Here is an 18,524-nt window from a genome sequence, read left to right as displayed (position 1 = left end):
GCCATGTAGAACTAACCAATAGTGTTGTGACTAGTAGGCGTGGCTAACACCACGCAGATATAAGCGATGTGCTCCACGACTAAAGTAGAAGCTTGCTTATCACCCATATTGGGTTGGCGTGTCTTGCTTCTCCTCGCCGCTAACAGCCTTGCTTTCTCTAGCCTTGCCTCGCCTTGCCTTGCCTTGCCTTGGTTGCCTGGCCTGTCCTCCCTAGCCTTACCTTGCCTTGCCTGGCATTGCCTTGCCTTGCCTGGCCTGGCCTGGTTTTATATGAACTGGGCAGGCCTGGTTGGTCTGGCCTTGCCTGGCCTTACCTGCCATTGCACTGACTGTCCTGAACTTGACTTGTATTACCTTGCCTTGCCTTGCCTTGCCTTGCCTAGCCTTGCCTTGCCTTGCATGGCCTTCCCTTGCCTTGCCTTGCCTGGCCTGCCCTTGCCTTCATGGCCTGGCCTGGGCTTACCTTGCCTTACCTGGCCATGCATGGCCTTGCCTTAACCTATATTACCTTGCCTTGTTTTGCCTTGCTTTGCCCTGCCTTGCGTAGCCTTGCCTGTCGTGGCCTTGCCTGGCCTGGCCTTCCCTTGTCTGGCCTGGCCAGGCCAGGCCTTGCCTTGCCTTGTCTTGCCTGGCCTTGCCAAGCCTGGCCTGGCGTGGCCTGGCCTGGCCTTTTCTTGACCTGCTTGGCCTTGCCTGGACTGGCCTTGCCTTGCTTAGCCTTATCTTGCCTTGCCTTGCCTTGCCTTGCCTTGCCTGGCCAGGCCTGGCCTTGCCTGGCCAGGCCTGGCCTTGCCTTTATGGCCTGGCCTGGACTTGGCTTAGCTGGCCTTACATGGTCTTGCATTGCCTGTCTTGGACTGGTCTTGTCTTGCCTTGCCTTGCTTTGCCTTTCCTGGCCTTGCCTGGCCTGGCTTTGTCTGGCCTGCCCTCATTTTGTATGACCTGGCCTGGCCTGGCCTGGCCTTTCCTGGGCTGGCCTTTTCTTGCCTTACCAGGCCTTCCATTGCCTGTCCTGGACATGCCTTACCTTGCCTTTCCTCGGCTTGTGTAGCCTTGCCTTGCCTTGCCTTGCCTGGCCTTGCCTTGCCTGGCCTGGCCTGGCCTTACCTTGTCTTCGCTTGCCTTGCCTTGACTGGCCTTGCCTGGCCTAGTCTAGCTTTGCATTGCCTTGCATTACCTTCCCTTGCCTTGCCTTGCTTTGCCTTGCCTTGCCTTGGCTGGCCTTGCCTGGCGTGCCCTGGTTTTGTATGACCTGGTCTGGCCTTTCCTGGCCTGGCCTTCCCTGGCCTGGCCTTCCCTTGCATTACCAGGGGTTCCATTGCCTGTCGTGGATTTGCCTTATCTTGTCTTGCCTTGCATTGCCTTACCTGGCCTTGCCAGACCTTCCCTGGCCTGGCCCAGCCTTGCCTTCCCTTCCCTTCCCTTGACTTGCATTGCACTGAATTGCCTTGCCTGGCCTGCCCAGGCCTGGCCTTGCCATGCCTTGCCTGTCCAGGCCTTGCCTGGATTGGCCTGGCCTGGCCTGACCTGGCCTGGCCTTGTCTTTCCTGACCTTCTCTGGCCTCGTCTGGCCTGGCCTTTTCTTACCTGGCCTTTTATTGCCTGATCTGGCCTGGCCTTCCCTGCTCTTGTCTGGCCTTGCCTAGCCTCGCCTTTCCTGGCACGTCATAGCCTGGCCTTTCCTTACCTGGCCTTGCATTGCCTGGCATGGCCTGGCATGGCCTGGCCTTGCATTCCCTTCCCCTCCCTTGCATTGCTCTGAATTGGATTGCCTGGCCTGGCCTGGCCTGGCCTGTCCTTGAATTACCTGGAATTACCGGGCCTTGCATTGCCTGTCTCTGTCTTGCCTTTCATTGCGTTGTCTTGCCTTGCCTGGCCTTGCTATGACTTGACTTGCCTTATCAGGCCTGGCCTGGCTTTCCTTGCCTTGCCTTCCCTAGCCTTGACTTGCACTGACTTACCTTGCCTGGCCTGGCCTGGCCTGGCTTTTCCTTGTCTTACTTTGCTTTGTCTGGCCTTGCATTGCCTGGCATTGCTTAGCATTGATTGGCCTGGCCTTGCCTGGCCTTCCCTAACCTATCCTTGCCTTGCCTTGCCTTGCCTTGTCTTACCTTGCCTTGCCTTGCCTTGTCTTACCTTGCCTTGCCTTGCCTTGTCTTACCTTGCCTTGCCTTGCCTTGTCTTACCTTGCCTTGCCTGGCTTTGGCTTGCCTTGCCTGGCCTGACCTTGCCTGGCCTAGACTTGCCTTGACTTGCCTTGCCTTGCCTTGATTGTCCTTGCCTGGCCTGGCCTTGACTTGCTTTGCCTGGCCTGGCCTTCATTTGCCTTGCCTTTCCTTGCCTTGCCTTTATTGGCGTGGCCTTGCCTTGCATTGTCTTGCCTTGCTTGACCTTGCCTGGTCTGGATTTGCATTGCATGGTTTGGCCTGGCCTTGATTGTCTTTGCCTGGCCTGGCATTGACTTGCCTTGCCTGGCCTGGCCTTCATTTGCCTTGCCTTTCCTTTCCTTGACTTGATTGTCCTTGCCTCGCCTGGCCTGGCCTTGACTTGCCAGGCCTGGCCTTCATTTGCCTTGACTTGCCAGGCCTGGCCTTCATTTGCCTTGCCTTTCCTTGCCTTGCCTTTATTGGCCTGGCCTGGCCTGGCCTGGCGTGGCCTTGCCTTGCATTGTCTTGCCTTGCTTGTCCTGGTCTGGATTTGCCTTGCATGGCTTGGCCTGGCCTTGCCTTGCCTAGCCACGCCTTGCCTTGCATTGCACTGACTTGCCCTGCCTGTCCTTGCCTTCTCTGGCCTAGTCTTTCCTGGCCTGGCCTGACCTGGCCTGGCCCTGCCTACATGGCCTGGCCTGGCCTTGGCTTACCTGGCCTTACCAGGCCTTGCATTTCCTGTCCTGGACAGGCCTTGCCTTGCCTTGCCTAGCCTTACCTTGCCTTGCCTTGCCTTGCCTGACCTTGCATGGCCTGGCCTTTCCTTGCCTGGCCATGCCTTGCCTGGCCTTGTCTTGCCTGGCCATGCCTCGCCTGGCCTTGTCTTGCCTTGCCTGGCCTTGTCTTGATTTGCCTTGCCTTGTATTACTTTGCCTTGCCTAGATTTGCCTGGCCGGCCCTGGTTTGTATGACCTGGCTTGGCCTTTCCTGGCCTTTCCAAGCCTACCCTTGCCGGTCCTGGACTTGTCTAAACTTGCCTTGCCTTGCCTTGTATAGTCTTGCATTGTCTATCCTTGCCTTGCCTTGCCTGGCCTTGCCTGGCCTGGCCTTGGCTTACCTGGCCTTACCAGGCCTTGCATTTCCTGTCCTGGACAGGCCTTGCCTCTCCTAGCCTGGCCTGGCCTGGCATTGCCTTCCCTGGCCTTACCTGGCCTTGCATTGCCTGTCCTGGACTTGCCTTGGACTTGCTTGGACTGACTTGCCTTGACTGGCCTGCCCTGGCCTGGCCTTGCCTTGCCTTGCCTTACCAGGCTCTTGTTGCCTGTCTTGGACTGGCCTTGCCTTGCATTACCTGGCCTAGCATTGCCTGTCCTGGAGAGGCCCTGCATTGCCTTGCCTTGCCTTCCATTGCCTTGCTTTGCCCTGCCTTGCCTGGCCTTGCCTTGCCTTGCCTTACTTACCAGGCCTTACCTGGCCTTGCATTACCTGTCCTAGACTGTCCTTACCTTGCCTTGCCTTGCATAGCCTTACCTTGCCTTACCTGGGCTAGCATTGCCTGTCCTGGACTACCCTTGCCTTGCCTTGCCTTCCTTTCCCTGGCCTTGTCTTGCATTTCCTTGCCTTGCCTTGTCTTGCCTGACCTTGCCTGGCCTTGCCTTGCCTTGCCTGGCTTTGCTTCTCGTGGCCTTGCCTTGCCTTGAATGGCCTGGCCTTGCCTTGTCTTGCCTTGCCTTGCCTTGCCTTGCCTAGCCTTGCCTTGCTTTGAATTGCCTTGCCTGGCCTAGCCTGGCCTTGACTTGCTTGGCCTTGCCTGAACTGGCCTTGCCTTGCCTTCTGTTGCTTTGCCTTGCCTTGCCTTGCCTTGCCTTGACTTTCTGTGCCTAGCCTTTCCTTGCATGGCCTAGACTGGACTGGCCTTGCCCTGGCTGGCCTTGATTGGCCTGAGCTTGCCTGCCCTTGCCTGACCGTGGCTGGCCAGGCCTTGCCTTGCCTGGACTTTCCTGTCCCTTCCTGGCCTTGCCTGGTCTACCCTTGCCTTTCCTGGCATTGCCTGGCCTTGCCTTGCCTTGCCTTGCCTTGCCTTGCCATGCCTTGCCTTGCCTAGCCTTGCCATGCCTTGCCTTGCCTTATATTGCCTTGCCAGGCCTTAACTGGCCTTCCATTACCTGTCCTAGACTGTCCTTGCCTTCCCTTGTGTTCCCTTGCCTTCCCTTGCCTTGTCTGGCCTTGGCTTGCCTGGCCTGGCCTTGCCTTGCCTGGCCAGGCCTGGCCTTGCCTTTATGGCCTGGCCTGGATTTGGCTTAGCTGGCCTTACATGGTCTTGCATTGCCTGTCTTGGACTGGCCTTGTCTTGCCTTGCCTTGTATTGCCTTGCGTTGCCCTGATTTTGTATGACCTGGCCTGGCCTGGCCTTACCAGGGCTTCCATTGCCTGTCCTGGACTTGCTTTACCTCCTGTTGCCTTGTCTTGCCTTGCCTCGCCTTGCCTTGCCTCGCTTTGCCTTGGGTGCCTGGCCTTGCCTTGGTTGCCTGGCCTGTCCTTCCCTAGCCTTACCTTGCCTTGCCTGGCATTGCCTTGCCTAGTCTTGCCTGGCCTGGCCTTGCCTTCATGGCCTGCCCTAGCCTGGGCTTGCCTTGCCTTGCCTGGCCTTGCCTTCCCCTGTATTGCTTTGCCTTGTTTTTCCTTGCCTTGCCCTGCCTTGCCTGGCCTTGCCCGCCTGGCCTTGCCTTGCCTTGCCTGGTATTGCTTCTCCTGGCCATGCCTTGCCTTGTCTGGCCTGGCCTGGCCAAGCCTTGCTTTGCCTTCCCTTGTATTGCATTGCCTTGCCTGGCCTTGCCTGTCCTGGCCTGGTTTTATATGAACTGGGCAGGCCTGGTTGATCTGGCCTTGCCTGGCCTTACCTGGCCTTGCATTCACTGTCCTGGACTTGCCTTGTATTACCTTGCCTTGCCTTGGCTTGACTAGCCTTGCCTTGCCTTGCATTGACATGACTTGCCTTGCATGGCCTAGCCTTACCTTGCCTTGCATGGCCTTCTCTGGCCTTGCCTGACCTGGCCTTACCTGGTTTGGCCTGGCCTTACCTTGTCTTACCTGGCCTTGCATATACTGTCCAGTCCTGGACTGGCCTTGCCTTGCCTTGCCTTACTGGCCTTACTTTTCCTTGCCTGACCTGGCCTTACATGGCCTTACCTGCCTTGCCTGGCCTTCCCTGACCTTGCATGCACTGGCCAGTCCTGGACTGGCCTTGCCTTGCCTAGCCTTATCTTGCCTTGCATGGCCTTGGCTTGCCTTGCCTCCTTGCCTGGCCTGGCCTTGCCTTCATGGCCTGGCCTTACCTTGCCTTTCCTGGCCTTGCCTTCCCCTGTATTGCCTTGCCTTGGTTTGCCTTGCCTTGCCCTGCCTTGCCTTGCTTTGAATTGACTTGCCTGGCCTAGCCTTGCCTTTCCTGGCATTGCCTGGCCTGGCCTTGCTTTGCCTTGACTTGCCTTGCCTAGCCTTGCCCTGTATTGCCTTGCCTTATTTTGCCTTAGCAGGCCTTAACTGGCCTTCCATTACCTGTCCTAGACTGTTCTTTCTTGCATTGCCTTGCCTTGCCTTGTATTGCCTTTCCTTGCCTTGCCTCGCCTGGCCTATCCTGGCCTGGCCTGGCCTTGACTGACCTTACCTGGACTTGCATTGGACGTTCAGCACTTGCCTTGCCTTGCCTTGCCTTGTCTTGCTTTCCCTCACCTTTCCTTGACTTGACTTGCCTCTCCTTGCTATCCTTGCCTTGCCTTGCCTTGCCTTGTATTACCTTGCCTTGCCTTGCCTGGCCTGGCATGGCCTGGTTTTGTATGAGTTGGTCTAGCCTGGCCTGGCCTTGCCTTTCATGTCCTGGACTTGCCTTGCCTTGCCTTGATTTCCTTTGCGTTGCCTGGCCTGGCCTGGCCTGGCTGTATCTGGCCTGGCATTACGTATCCTGGACTTCTCTGGCCTTGTCTGTCCTGGCTTTGCCTGTCCTTCCCTTTCCTGTCCTTGTCTGGCTTGGCCTTGCTTTGCCTTGCTTTGTCTTGCCTTGCCTTGCCTGCTTTGCCTTGCCTGCCTTGCCTTGCCTTGCCTTGCCTGGCCTTGCCTTGTCTTGCCTTGCCTTGCCTTGCCTTGCCTTGTCTTGCCTGGCTTTACCTGGCCTTTCATTGCCTGTCCGGGACTGGCCTTGCCTTGCCTTGCTTTGCTTTGCCTTGCTTTTCTTGGCCTTGCCTGGCCTGCTCTGTCCAGGTTTGTCCTGGCCTTGCCTTGCCTGGTCTGTCCCAGTTTGTCCTGGCCTTGTCTTGCCTTGCCTTGCCCTGTATTGCCTTGCCTTGCCTGGCCTTGCAGTGCCCTGATTTTGTATGACCTGGCCCGGCCTGGCCTTACCAGGCCTTCCAGTACCTGTCCTGGACTTGCTTTACCTTGTGTTGCCTTGCCTTGTCTAGTCTTGCCTTGCCTTGCCTTGCCTGGCTTGGCCTTGCCTTGCCTTGCCTAGCCTTACCTTGCCGTGCCTGGCCTAGCCTTGCCTTGCCTTGCCTGGCCTGGCCTGGCCTGGCCTGACCTGGTATTGCCTCTCCTGGCCTTGCCTTGCCTTGTTTTAACTTGCCTTGCCTTGTATTGCCTTGCCTTGCCTGGCTTTAGCTGGCCTTGCATTGCCTGTCCTGGACTGGCATTGCCTTGCCTTGCCTTGCTTTGCCTTGCCTTGTCTTGCATAGCCTTATCTGGCCTTACCTGGCATAGCATTGCCTGTCCTGGAGTGGTCTTCCTTGCCTTGCATGGCCTTGCCTTGTCTTGCATTGCCCTGCATTGCCTTGCCTTGCCTGGCCTGGTCTGCACTTGCCTTGCATACCTTGGCCTTGCCTTGCCTGGCCTTACCTTGCCTTGCCTTGCCTTGCCTTTCATTGCCTTGCCTTGCCTGGCCTGGTCTTGAGTTTCCTTGCATGGCTTGACTTGGCCTGGCCTTGCCTTGCCTTGCCTTGTATTGCCTTGCCTTGCCTAGCCTTGATTGGCCTGGCCTGGCCTGGCCTGGCATAGCCTGGCCTTGCCTTGCCTGACCTTGAATGGCCTGGGCTTACCTTAACTTGCCTTGCCCTGCCTTCTATGGCCTTGCCTAGACTGGCTTTGCCTGGCCTTGCCGTGCCTGGCCTTACGTTGCCTGGCCTTGCATTCCCTGTCCTGGACTTGCCTTTCCTTTCCTTGCCTTGCCTTGCCTTACCAGGCCTTACCTGGCCTTGCGTTGCCTGTCCTGGACTGGTTCTTGCCTTGCCTTGCCTTGCCTGGCATTGCCTTGCCTTTCTTTTCCTTGCCTTGTATTGCCTGACTTGGCCCAGCCTGGCCTGGCCTGCCATTTCCTGGCCTGGCCTTGCCTTGCCTCGTTTTAACTTGCCTTGCCTTCTATTGCCTTGCCTCGTCTGGCCTTGCCTGGCCTTACCTGGCCTTGCATTGCCTGTTCTGGACTTGCTATGCTTTTCATTGCCTTGCCTTACCTAGCCTTGCCTTGCTTTGAATTCCCTTGCCTGGCCTGGCCTGTCGTGTCCTGGCCTGGCCTTGAATTCCCTGGCCTTGCCTGGCCTATCCTTGCCTGGCCTGGCCTGGCCTTGCCTTCCCTGCCCTTTTCTGGCCTTGCATTGCCTTGATTGGCAAGGCCTGGCCTTGACCTGCTTGGCCTTGCCTGGACTGGCCTTGCCTGGCCATGCCTGGCATAGCATGACCAAGACTGGCATGGCCTGGCCTTGCCTTTCCTAGCCTAGCCTGCCATGCATGGCCTAACCTGGCCTGGCCTTGCCCTAGCTGGCCTTGATCGGCCTGCCCTTGCCTGGCCTTACCTGTCCTGGCCTTGCCTTACCTGCCCTTCCCTGTCCTGCACTGCTGCTACTGTATGGGCCTTGCCTGGGCTTTACCTGTCCTTGCATGGACTGGCCAGTCCTGGACTAGCCTTGCCTTGCTTGGCCTTGCCTTGCCTGAGCTGGTGTGGTCTTCCCTTGCATGGCTTGGCCTGGCCTTTCCTTGTCTTCCCTTGCCTTGCCTTGCCTGGCCTGGCCTGGCCTGGCCCCTTGTCCCATCCCCACAGGCCCTTGCTCTCCCCACAAGAAATGAGGGCAGATCCCAGGATCATCCCTCGGCAGCCGCAGCGCTCCGCTGCCGGCTCAGCCAGCCCAACTCACACACCGAGTCCAAAGCAGCCACTCTGGGGAAGTCTCTTGAGGTGTTCTGGCAACTCCTACAGCACCCCAAGATCGCCATCGCCACCCACCTCCTTCCACGCTCCTCTGTCCACAGGCATCACCGGCTCTGAGACACCAAGACGGGAACCACCAGAGGAGCTGCTCTTGCCTCCTCCACCGGTAGCTTGTGTTCCGTGGGGCAGCTGTCGTCTCCCGGTGCCTCTGCTGGAGGGTTCTGTGGGGTTCTGTGACCTCACACACCTGAACAGGGGGAGTTCCAGAATCAGCCACCCCTGTGGTCTCCATGTCCCCAAGGTCATTGTGATGCAGGAGCTCTGACTGGGTCCATGGGGTGCTCTGGAGGTGCTGCAGGCATTCTCTGGGATTCTCTAAGGGTATCCCCAGGATGCCCTGGGAGTGCACAGAGACACAGGGCCGTGGAGCAAGCTGCTCTAGTGGAAGGTGTCCCTGCCCGTGCCTTTGGGAGTTGGAGCTGGGTGAGCTTTAAGGTCCCTTCCAGCCCAGCCCAGCCCACTCTGGGATTCCATGACTCTCTGCTGTGCCAATGTCGGTCCCTCTCCACTCCTCGTAGGTGGCCGTGACGCCCTGTTCCATGGCCCACGTTGAGCTGTGACCCCTCGCATGCTGCACCTCCGGACCAAAGGCACTGAGGAAGAGCAGCCCGTGAGGGATCTCCCCGAGCCGGCTGGGCAGAGGCTGGTCCCCCCGCAGCGACTCCCGGAGCACCCCTGGGTGCCCAGCGGTCATGGGCACAATGCTGCCGCCATCCCAAAGCCCCAGTGATCTGTGGGGTGGTCTCTGGTGGCTGTAGACCCTGTTTGAGGCCTCCATTTGTCCCCTGCAGAGCTTGGGCACATTCCCATGAACCTCCTAATCCCCCTAAACCTCCAGTTCCCTTCCGAACCCCAAATCCCTTCCATTTACTGCCATGGACCAACAGGGGCACTGAAGAGTCAGGGTACTCTGGGTCAAATGTAACCCCTGGTTTTGGGACACTGGCTGTTCCCCAAATGCCTGCACCACCCCAGGGAGCTTTGGGGAGCTCCCCCAATGCCGAAATCCCCTTTGAACCCCCAAACTCTTCCCCTCAACACATCTCCACGCTGGGGGAATGTTGCTCACCCAAAAGCGACTGAGGGGGCCCTGGGACCCAGGTACATGGGAGATCTCCCAGTATAATGTGCCTCCTACAGCTCATTTTGGGGATCCCCCCCTGAACCTCAAAATGTTCCTTGAACCCTCAAATCCCTCTGAACACCCAAATTCCTCCCGCTTGTGTCAACGGGGCTCCCTAGGGCATCCAATGAGATTCGGCTGCCCTGGGATTGATGGACCCCCCAGTCTCGGTAGACAGGGAGTCCCTCAAATAAATGAGCCACCCCAAAGAGTTTTGTGGACCAGCCTGAATCCCCAAATCCTCCCTGCATCCCCCCAGATCCCCCCAAACCCAAAGCCCACAGCTCCAAAGCCACCCTGGCTCAGCACAGTGGCACAGACTTGCTAAAAAAGGGGTGTTCCGAAAAGTGGTGTTCCCCCAACACCTGCCCTGGGGATCCATCAAGATGCTCTGGAACCCCGAACACACTGGGGGGACCCCAACATTGCTTTCGGTTCAGTAGTGAATTAGGTGGGCCTAAGGGGGTGGATCCCCAAAAGGTTCACCCCAATAAAGGGGCAAACCAAAACCACACTGCACCCCAAAGGGCCCTGGAGGCACCCAAAGCAATCGTGCTGCCCCTAAATCCTAGGGTAACCCCAAATCTCCCTGAAGCAGCACAAAAGCATGCAGGACCCCCAAGTGGGGGCCTGGGGCAGCACAAAAGTCACCCACACCCTTCCATCCCCCCGGCCCCCCCCAGATGAACCCAGGGACCCAAAAACCTGGAGGGGCCCCACCAAACACCCGCCCCCAACTGGGGGTACCCCAGAAAAGCTGCTCCCCCCCTCCAATGCCACCCAGCCCCAAATTGCTCCTCGTTGCCCCCAAACCACACCTCATGGGGCACCCCAGCTCCCCCGTCCCTGGTATCAGGGAGCTGGGGGGGCCAGCACCAGAGTGGGAGTTGCCTAATTTGGGATGTCCCACCAAAAGACCAAGGAGGTGTGGTGGGGGATGGAGGGTAGGAAGCTCTGCAGAGGGATCTGGACAGGCTGGATCCATGGGCTGTGGCCAATGTGTTGAGGGTCAAGAAGGCAAAGTGCAGGGTCCTGCGGTTGGGCCACAACAACCCCCTGCAACGCTCCAGGTTTGGGGAAGAGGGGCTGAAAACTGCTCATGGGAAAGGAGCTGGGGGTGCTGATTGATGGAGCTGAACATGAGCAGCTTGTGCCCAGGCAGCCAGGAAGCTCCCAGCATCCTGGCCTGGATCAGCACCAGTGCAGCAGCAGGGCCAGGGCAGTGGTGGTGCCCCTGCACTGAGCACTGCTGAGGCCGCACCTCGAATCCTGGGTTCACCTCTGGGCCCCTCACTACAAGAGAGACATTGAGGTGCTGGAGCGGGGCCAGAGAAGGGCAATGGAGCTGGTGCAGGGCCTGGAGCACAAATGTGATGGGGAAGGGCTGAGGGACCTGGGGGGACCTGATTGCTGCCTACAACTGCCTGCGAGGAGGATGGAGCCAGGAGGGGCTGGGCTCTGCTCCCAAGGAACAAGGGATGGAACAAGAGGAAATGGCCTCAAGCTGCACCAGCGCAGGTTTAGATGGAGCTGAGGAACAATTTGTCCAGGAAGCTAGGGACCAGGTTAGGAAAGCTGAGGCCCAGTTAGAATTCAAATAGGCTCGGGATGTTAAGGATAACAGGAAGGGATTCTTCAGGTATGTAGCAAATAAAAAACAGACTAGGGAGAACATAGCCCCCTTCCGGAAGCTCTCGGGAGAACTGGCTACACGGGATTTGGAGAAGGCTGAGGTTCTTAATGACTTCTTTGCCTCGGTCTTCACTGGCAAAGGCTCTGACCACACCAACCAAGTCTTGGAAGGCAGATGCAGGAACTGTGAGAATGAAGACCTTGGGCCCACTGTAGGAGAGGAGCTGGCTTGAGACCATCTTAAAAACCTGAACATGCACAAGTCCATGGGGCCTAATGAAATCCATGCACAGGTCCTGAAGGAGCGGGCGAATGAAGTTGCTAAGCCACTGGCCTTCGTATTTGAAAAAACATGGAAGTCAGGTGAAGTTCCTGACGACTGGAAAAAGGGAACTATAACCCCCATTTTCAAGAAGGGGAAAATGGATGACCTGGGGAATGACAGAGCAGTCAGTCTCACCTCCGTGCCTGGCAAAAACTTGGAGCATTCTCCTGGAAGGCATGCTAAGGCACATGAAAATCAACAAGGTGCTTGGTGACAGCCAGCAGGGCTTCACTGAGGGGAAATCCTGCCTGACCAATGTGGTGGCCTTCTATGATGGGGCTACAGAACTGATGGACAGGGGCAGAGCAGTTGATGGCATCTACCTGGACTTGTGCAAAGCGTTCGACACCGTCCCACACGACATCCTTTTCTCTAAATTGGAGAGACATCAACTTGATGGATGGACCACTGGGTGGATAAAGAACTGGCTGGATGGCCGCACACAGAGAGTTGTGGTCAATGGCTCAGTGTCCGGCTGGAGACCGGTAACGAGTGGGGTCCCTCAGGGATCGGGGTTGGGACCGGTCTTGTTCAACGGCCTGCGGCCGTTACAGGGGGGGGAGTCAGCTGAGGGGAGCGGAGGGGGTTACTCTCCCACACTACGCTCTGATTGGCTCCGTGGCGCAGTGCGCGGGGCCAGGGGCTGATTGGCTGCCGTGGAAGTGGGCGGGGCGACAGGAACAGAGCACGCGTTGTCTGGGGGGAAGGAAAGGAGGGAGATGGGGGGCGATGGGACCCCTATGGACCCCTATAGAACCCTATGGGGCAGGGACAGGTTCACACCCACTGCTGGCTCCCCCCATGGCTTTATATGGGGGCAATGGCGGTAATGGGGCAATAGGAGCAATTTGGGGTAACGGGGGGCAATGGGGGTAAAAGGGGGGTCTCGGGGTCTCGAGCTCTGCCCCCTGCATCCTGGTACTGGAGCTGCTGCTGCTTCCCCCTCCAAGGGACTCGCAAAGAGACACCCCCTCCATGGTCATGATGCGCGGATTGACTCCACAACTCATTAAAAGTTGTAAAGTAGGTATGCTTTTTATTCAGCGCTGAGACGCACGGGGATAATTCCTCAAAGTCATGCATACCTCAGTGTTGTTTCCCTCTACATTTATTCTCTAAAGTTATATATATTCATAAGGTTGCACAATACGCCTATACATATTCATGTCCTATCCCTGCTTCGTATTATAATGAGCCAGAAGGTCCTCTGCGCCTGCGCAGTGCCCCCTCTGGTCATGGGCAGGGGTCTTCAAGATGAAGTAAATGAGTCTTCCTCTTCTTGCACTTTTCACCTTTTTAGACTTATGTGTAGCCTTAGAGTTTGGTCAGTGTCCCAGCCGTAAATCCTCTACTTCTCCCCTTTATCAGTAGATTCAGGCATCTGCTTATTAACAGGACCGGAGGTCTCTGTTCTGCTTAGCAGGCATTTACAATAGATAGTCCTTTTGTTTAAACAAATTCCTCTAACCCCCTTGTACAACCCCCCTGTACAACTCCCTTGTACAATGGTCAACCCTCTGTATCAGTCAGACCCTGCAGGAACCCATAGAGACCCCATAGGGAGACCCATAGAGGCCAAACAGAGAGACCCATAGAGACCATATAGATCCACAGCCCACAGAGACTCATAGAGACCCATAGAGTTCCATAGACACCGCAGAGATCCTGAAAGCGACCCAAAGTGAACCATAGAGATGCCCCATAGAGACCCCATAGAGACTCCATAGAGACCCCATAGAGACCCATAGACTACAGGGACTACAACCCTGATCATGCAACGCGGCACCCATAGAGCCCCTTTACGGTGGCGCCCAGCCGGGACTACTACTCCCATCATGCAGCGCGGCACCCATTGAGCCCTGTTATGGCGGCGCCCAGTTATGACTACATCTCCCATCATACCCCGCGGCTCCCATAGAACACCATTATACAGCCGCCAGGCGGTACTACGACTCCCATCATGCCGCGCGGCAACCAGAGAGCACCACGAGGGCGTCGCCCAGCCTGGACTACAACTCCCATGATGCAGTGCGACACCCCTACAGCACCACTAAGGCACCGCCCAGGTTGGACTACAACTCCCGTCGTGCCGCGCGGCGCTCCCAGCGCTCCAATTTCGCCCATTGTGGCGGAGCTGGAGCTCCCCTCCGATCCCGACCTGCGCAGGTTGGAGCCCGCGGGACCCCCCAGTGGGGACTTTTGGGGTCCTGGGGGGGTTTGGGTGCTCCTGACCCCCTCTCTTTGTCTCCCCCCTCCTCCAGGCTGTGCACGGGGCCCTGTGCCCCCATCCGGGAGTACATCATGGGCCACGTGCGGCACCCGCGGTGAGGGGGGCACCCCAACATGTGGGGGGGAGGAACTGCAACATCTGGAGGGACCCCAAACCTCGGATCGGTCCCTAAAATACATGGCGGAGGGGGGGGTTGTGTGTGTTCCTATAGGAATGTGAAGAAGATCAAAGGGAACCTGCTGTGGTAACCGTTGCACCCAAAAAAGGGGTGGGGACCCAAAGCTGCCCCCTCTGGGGACCCCCAAGCTCCTTGGAGAGCCTCCAAAACCCCTCCAAAATTGCATTGGGATCCCAAGACCCACCCCAGCACCCCCCAGTTCCCCCTGTGACCCCCCCAACCTCTTTTCTCCTCCCAAATCCATGCACAGGAGCCCCAAATTCCTTTAGGACAACTCCAAATCCCATTGGGATCCCCAGGAACCCCCAATTCCCTCCCATGACCCCCCCACCAACCCCCCCCAACTCCTCCTTTAACCCCCGTTTCCTCCTTAACTCGGGGCTCAGGTACCGGCACCTCGAGGAGATTCAGGTTTGGGGGGGGGGAGGGTTTTTGGGGAGCTGTATGGGGTTTTGGGGGGTCCCAGAGGGACGGGGGTGGGCAAGATTTGAGCGGGGGTGCAAATTTCAGGGGTGGTGGAGGGAGAAAAAATGGGACTTAAGGATAGGGGGTGTGGTGTCCTCAGGTGACCTTTGGTGTCTCTCCCCAGCGAGGGGCGGGGTCAAGCACGCCTTATATGGAAGTGCATGAGGCCTTGGAGCAGGTAAGGGCGGAGCTTAAAGTGATGGGTGGGGCCGTGGGCGAGGCCGGGGCAGCGGTGCTGGAGCTGGGTGAGTTGACTGGGGGGTGGGATGGGGGGTAAAGGGGCGGGGCTACCGGTCACCTGACCTGAGGCTCTGCCCCCTTAGTTTCCTTGTAGAAGAGGCACTGGGGGCGGAGCTTAACGGCCAGGGGGCGGAGCGTCGCCGAGGGGCGGAGCTTCGCGCCCTGGGGGTGGAGTCGGCGCAGGAGGGGCTGTGGCTGCGGAGGGAGCGGGCCCAGATAAGCTCCGCCCACTCGTAAGCAAGGAGTGGGCGGGGCTTCCCCATGGGTATCCCAATGGAGGCGGGGGGCAGCATTCCCATGATGCTCTGCGCTTGCAGGGAGCCGGGGACAAAGGTGGGACTAACGTGGAAATTGGCGGTAAGAAGGGGCGGGGCTTATTGGGAAGGAGGAGGGGCTTATCTACGGGGGAGGGGTCTGAGCGTGGCCACGCCCCCATTGCCCCGCCCGCCCTCCCCCCCAGGCCGTGTGCAAGCTGCGGGAGGAGGCCCTGGAGGAGCTTATGAGGGGTGGGGCTTACGGGGAGGAGCTTAGGAGAGGGGAGGGACTTAAGAAATGGAGCTTTGGGAGGGGGTGGAGCTTAGAGAAGGGGCAGAGCCAGTGGGCTGCTGGGGGTGTGGCTTAAAGGGGGCAGGACTTCCCTTATAAGGTTCTGAGGGTGTGGCCCCAGGGCACTAGGGAAGGGGCGGGGCTACCGGTGGGTGGAGCCAACAGAGGGGCGGGGTTGCGTCCTCCCTCCATTCCCCGTTGTTCCATTGCAGGAAGGGGTACCCCAAAATCAGCCCTGACCTTGACCCCAACCCTGACCCTGATGCTCAGCCCCCTATGAAGACCCTCATCCAGGTAAATGGGGAGACTTGAGGGGCACATTTGGGGGTGCTTTAGGGCTCGGAGCTCCCCATTGATGTGGGATCCCCCCTTTGCACCTCCCAGGACTGCTGGGTGGATGTGGGGGGACTCTGGGACTCTCCACTCCTTGGCTTCCCGCCTGTCCCCGTTGAAGCTCCGGCTCCTCCAGCTGCTGGTGGAGATCCCGCAGCGCCTGGAGGGGGACCCCAAAGCCCAGCAGGCTGCCAGGTAAAACCCTGCACCCCAAAACACCTCCCTGAACCCCAAAACCACCCCTCTGCACCCCAAAACACCCACTTGCACTCCAAAACCATTCCCCATGCACCCCAAAGCACACCCCCTGCATCTGAAAACACCCCCTCTGCACCCCAAAACCATCCCCCCTGCACCCCAAAACAATCCACTACATTTCAAACCACCTCCCCTGCACCCCAAAACCTTATCCCCTGCACCTCAGAACACACCCCCTGCACCCTAAAACCACCCCCATGCACCCCAGAACCCACACGGCACCGCAAAACAACCCCCCTGCACCCCAAAACCTCCCTATGGAGTCCCTCATGCACCCAAAACCCTCTCAAGGACCCCCTGAATGCGTCCTGCAGCCCGGTTTCCCCCCCTGCACCCCAAAACTGCCCCTGGGTCCTCCCCCATAACTTTTTCCTCCCCACTCCTGAACCTCAGAACCCTTTAGGGACTCTCTCTGTACTTTAAACCCCACTGGGTTTCCTTCTGAAGCGGGTGCTGGGCTCATAGGGGTCCTTAAAGCCCCCCAGATTCTCCCTAAACCCAGTGCTGGGACCTTTTGGGGTGCCCCCAATCCCTCCATGGTCCCTGCAGTCCTTTTATGGTCCCGTCCCCCCCCCAAAAAGGGTTCTTGAACCCCTTTGGGCCTCCGAAACTCCCCTCAACGTTTGGCTTTGGGGCCCCATTGCCCCCCAGGTTGATGCTGGAGGCCGCAGGGCTCTCAGGGGCTCGGGACGCCCTGATCAAGCAGGTCCTGGAGCTACGGGGCAGCCCCATGGACTCCCCAGAAGCTGCCCTGGGGCCACTGAGGAGGCAGCTGCAGGAGGGGAAGCAGTGGCTGGTGGGTGCCAACGGGGGAATGTGGGGATTTGGGGGGGGTCCTGATGGGCTTGGGGGGGGCTGGGGGGTGGAATCTGATGGTTATGGGGAGGGGTTGGGGTCCCTAAAGGGTCCCAGCACCACTTTTTGGGAGGGATGAGGGATATCTGGGGGTCCTGGAGGGGGATTTTGGGTCTATAGGGGATGATCTGGGGGAGTTTGGGGCTTTAGAGGGGATTTGGGGGATTCAGCATTGCTGGGAGGGGTATCTGGGGTTCTGGATTGGTTTGGGGTGAAGGGAGAGGTTTTGGGGAGAAATATGGGGCGATATTTAAGGTGTTTGGGGGTCTTGAGGGGGTATTTGGGTCCCTCCCATGGCTTTGGGGTCCCTCATTTCCTTGTGTCCCCGCTCCCCACCCCTTCCAGTCCCGCCGCTGGATCCAGCTCCGGGCTCTGGCCGCATCCAATGGGAAGCTCCGGGCGCAGCTGTGCCCCCTGCAGGCCCAGGTGAGGAAGGAGGGGGAGGGAAGTGGGGCGGGGCTTAATGGTGAGTGGGCGAGGCCTCAGAGCTTTGGCCACGCCCCTTTCAGGCCCGAGGAGCTGTGCGGCTCCCCCCAGGGCTGCAGGGGGAAGGGCAGCGGCTGCAGGTAGCGCTGAGCATGCTGGGAAAGGAGAGAGTGCCCCTCCCCCCGAGGTGAGTGAATTGGGGGGGGGGAGGGTGGTGGGGGAGGAGGGGGAAGGGCTGTGCTGACCCCTCCATTCTCCCTTTAGCCCCGCCCACTACCCACTGCAGCCAATCAGACCTGCCCTAGGAATGGCAGAGAGTGAGGTGGTGGAGGGGCCATAGACGGGGAGGGGAATTGGAAGGAGGGGCCATAGAGGGGGCAGGGGTCATAAAGAGGGGGAAGGCCATAAAGGGGGAAGGGCAATGCGAGAAGGGGACATAAAGGAAGGCGGGGCAATGGAAGGAGGGGACATAGAGGGGGGAGGGGCAATGGGGCCGTTGCTCAGGGGTATTTGTGCCTCAGCCCCCACAGGGGGCGCTGTTGCGGGCGGCAGAGCTGCAGGGGGAGCTGGAACAGCTGCAGGGGGCGAGGTCAGCGCAAGGGGCGTGGTCAGCTCAAGGGGCGGGACCCGGGAAGCCCCGCCCACCCCGCGGTGAGTGAGGGGGACGAGCTGGGGGGTGAGGGTGTGGCCTGCGCTGATCCCGTCCCTTTGCAGCACCCGCGGAGGGCGTGGCCATCGCCGAGCTCCTCCCCCAGCTGCAGGCGCTGTCCATTCGGGTCCAGCAGTGCCTCGAGGGCTGGCCCCACCTCCAGGACGTCATCAGCCAATGGTGAGACAGCGAGGGTGGGTCCGTGAGCGGCCACGCCCACCATGTGTGATGTCACATTCCCCCTTCCCCCCTCCTTCGTCTTCCATAGGTGGGAGCAGCCGGCTCAGTGGATACCGGCCACCCCCCCCAGCAACATCCCCTTCTCCCATTGGCTGAAGCGCTGGTCCCAGGCCACCCGTACCCTAAACTTGCACCGCCCCCTCCCCTTAGCGCCGCCTACCAGCGACAAGGAAGGGCGTGACCAGAGCAAGCCCCACCCCTGAGCCTCGGTTTCATCAGATGCTCCTATTGGATGGGGTGCAGGAGGCAGGGCTTGGAGGGGGGTGTGGCCACAAGGCTGTGGTCCTGGAAGCGGAATAGAGTAGGTCCTATAGAAATAGAGCAGTAAATAAAGCAGGTCCTCTGTTAATTACATGTAAATGAGGTTGCACCCATGTTAATGAGATGCAAAGCAGGTCTTGTGTTAATAAACTCGTCCCGCCTGCAGTAACAGCATGTCAACAGAGCAGAGCCTCCAATAACAATGCACAGATAACATGTGGCCTACAGTAACACATAAATAAAGCAGGTCCTACAGTAACGAAAGTGTAAACAAAGCAGGTCCTGACATACTAAATTCCCTTATAAAGCACGACCTACAATAACAGCCTGGGAATAAAGTAGGACGTACAGGAATATGTAAATTAGACAGGC

General features: G+C 58.6%; 1 protein-coding gene across 1 annotated transcript; it reads left to right on the top strand.

The window, feature by feature from the left end:
- Positions 1-13,754: 13,754 nt before the first annotated feature.
- LOC133283301 (uncharacterized) lies at positions 13,755-18,094 on the top strand (the record flags this gene model as incomplete). The annotated part of the gene is given in 15 exon segments (XM_061479984.1): positions 13,755-13,795; positions 13,913-13,945; positions 14,266-14,290; positions 14,469-14,589; positions 14,679-14,817; positions 15,343-15,424; positions 15,515-15,546; positions 15,548-15,658; positions 16,373-16,517; positions 16,922-17,002; positions 17,086-17,189; positions 17,267-17,324; positions 17,524-17,653; positions 17,717-17,831; positions 17,920-18,094. Coding segments are annotated over 15 exon segments (1,392 nt in total), but the record flags the coding sequence as incomplete, so codon positions are not given.
- Positions 18,095-18,524: the final 430 nt, after the last annotated feature.

Source organism: Pezoporus flaviventris, unplaced genomic scaffold (assembly GCF_033815535.1).
Source record: "Pezoporus flaviventris isolate CSIRO_AGI_PZ_B2104156 unplaced genomic scaffold, CSIRO_AGI_Pfla_v1 ptg000160l, whole genome shotgun sequence".
Lineage (NCBI taxonomy): Eukaryota > Metazoa > Chordata > Aves > Psittaciformes > Psittacidae > Pezoporus > Pezoporus flaviventris.
Note: the sequence above shows the minus strand (reverse complement) of the source record. Positions and strands in the feature narration are given on the sequence as shown.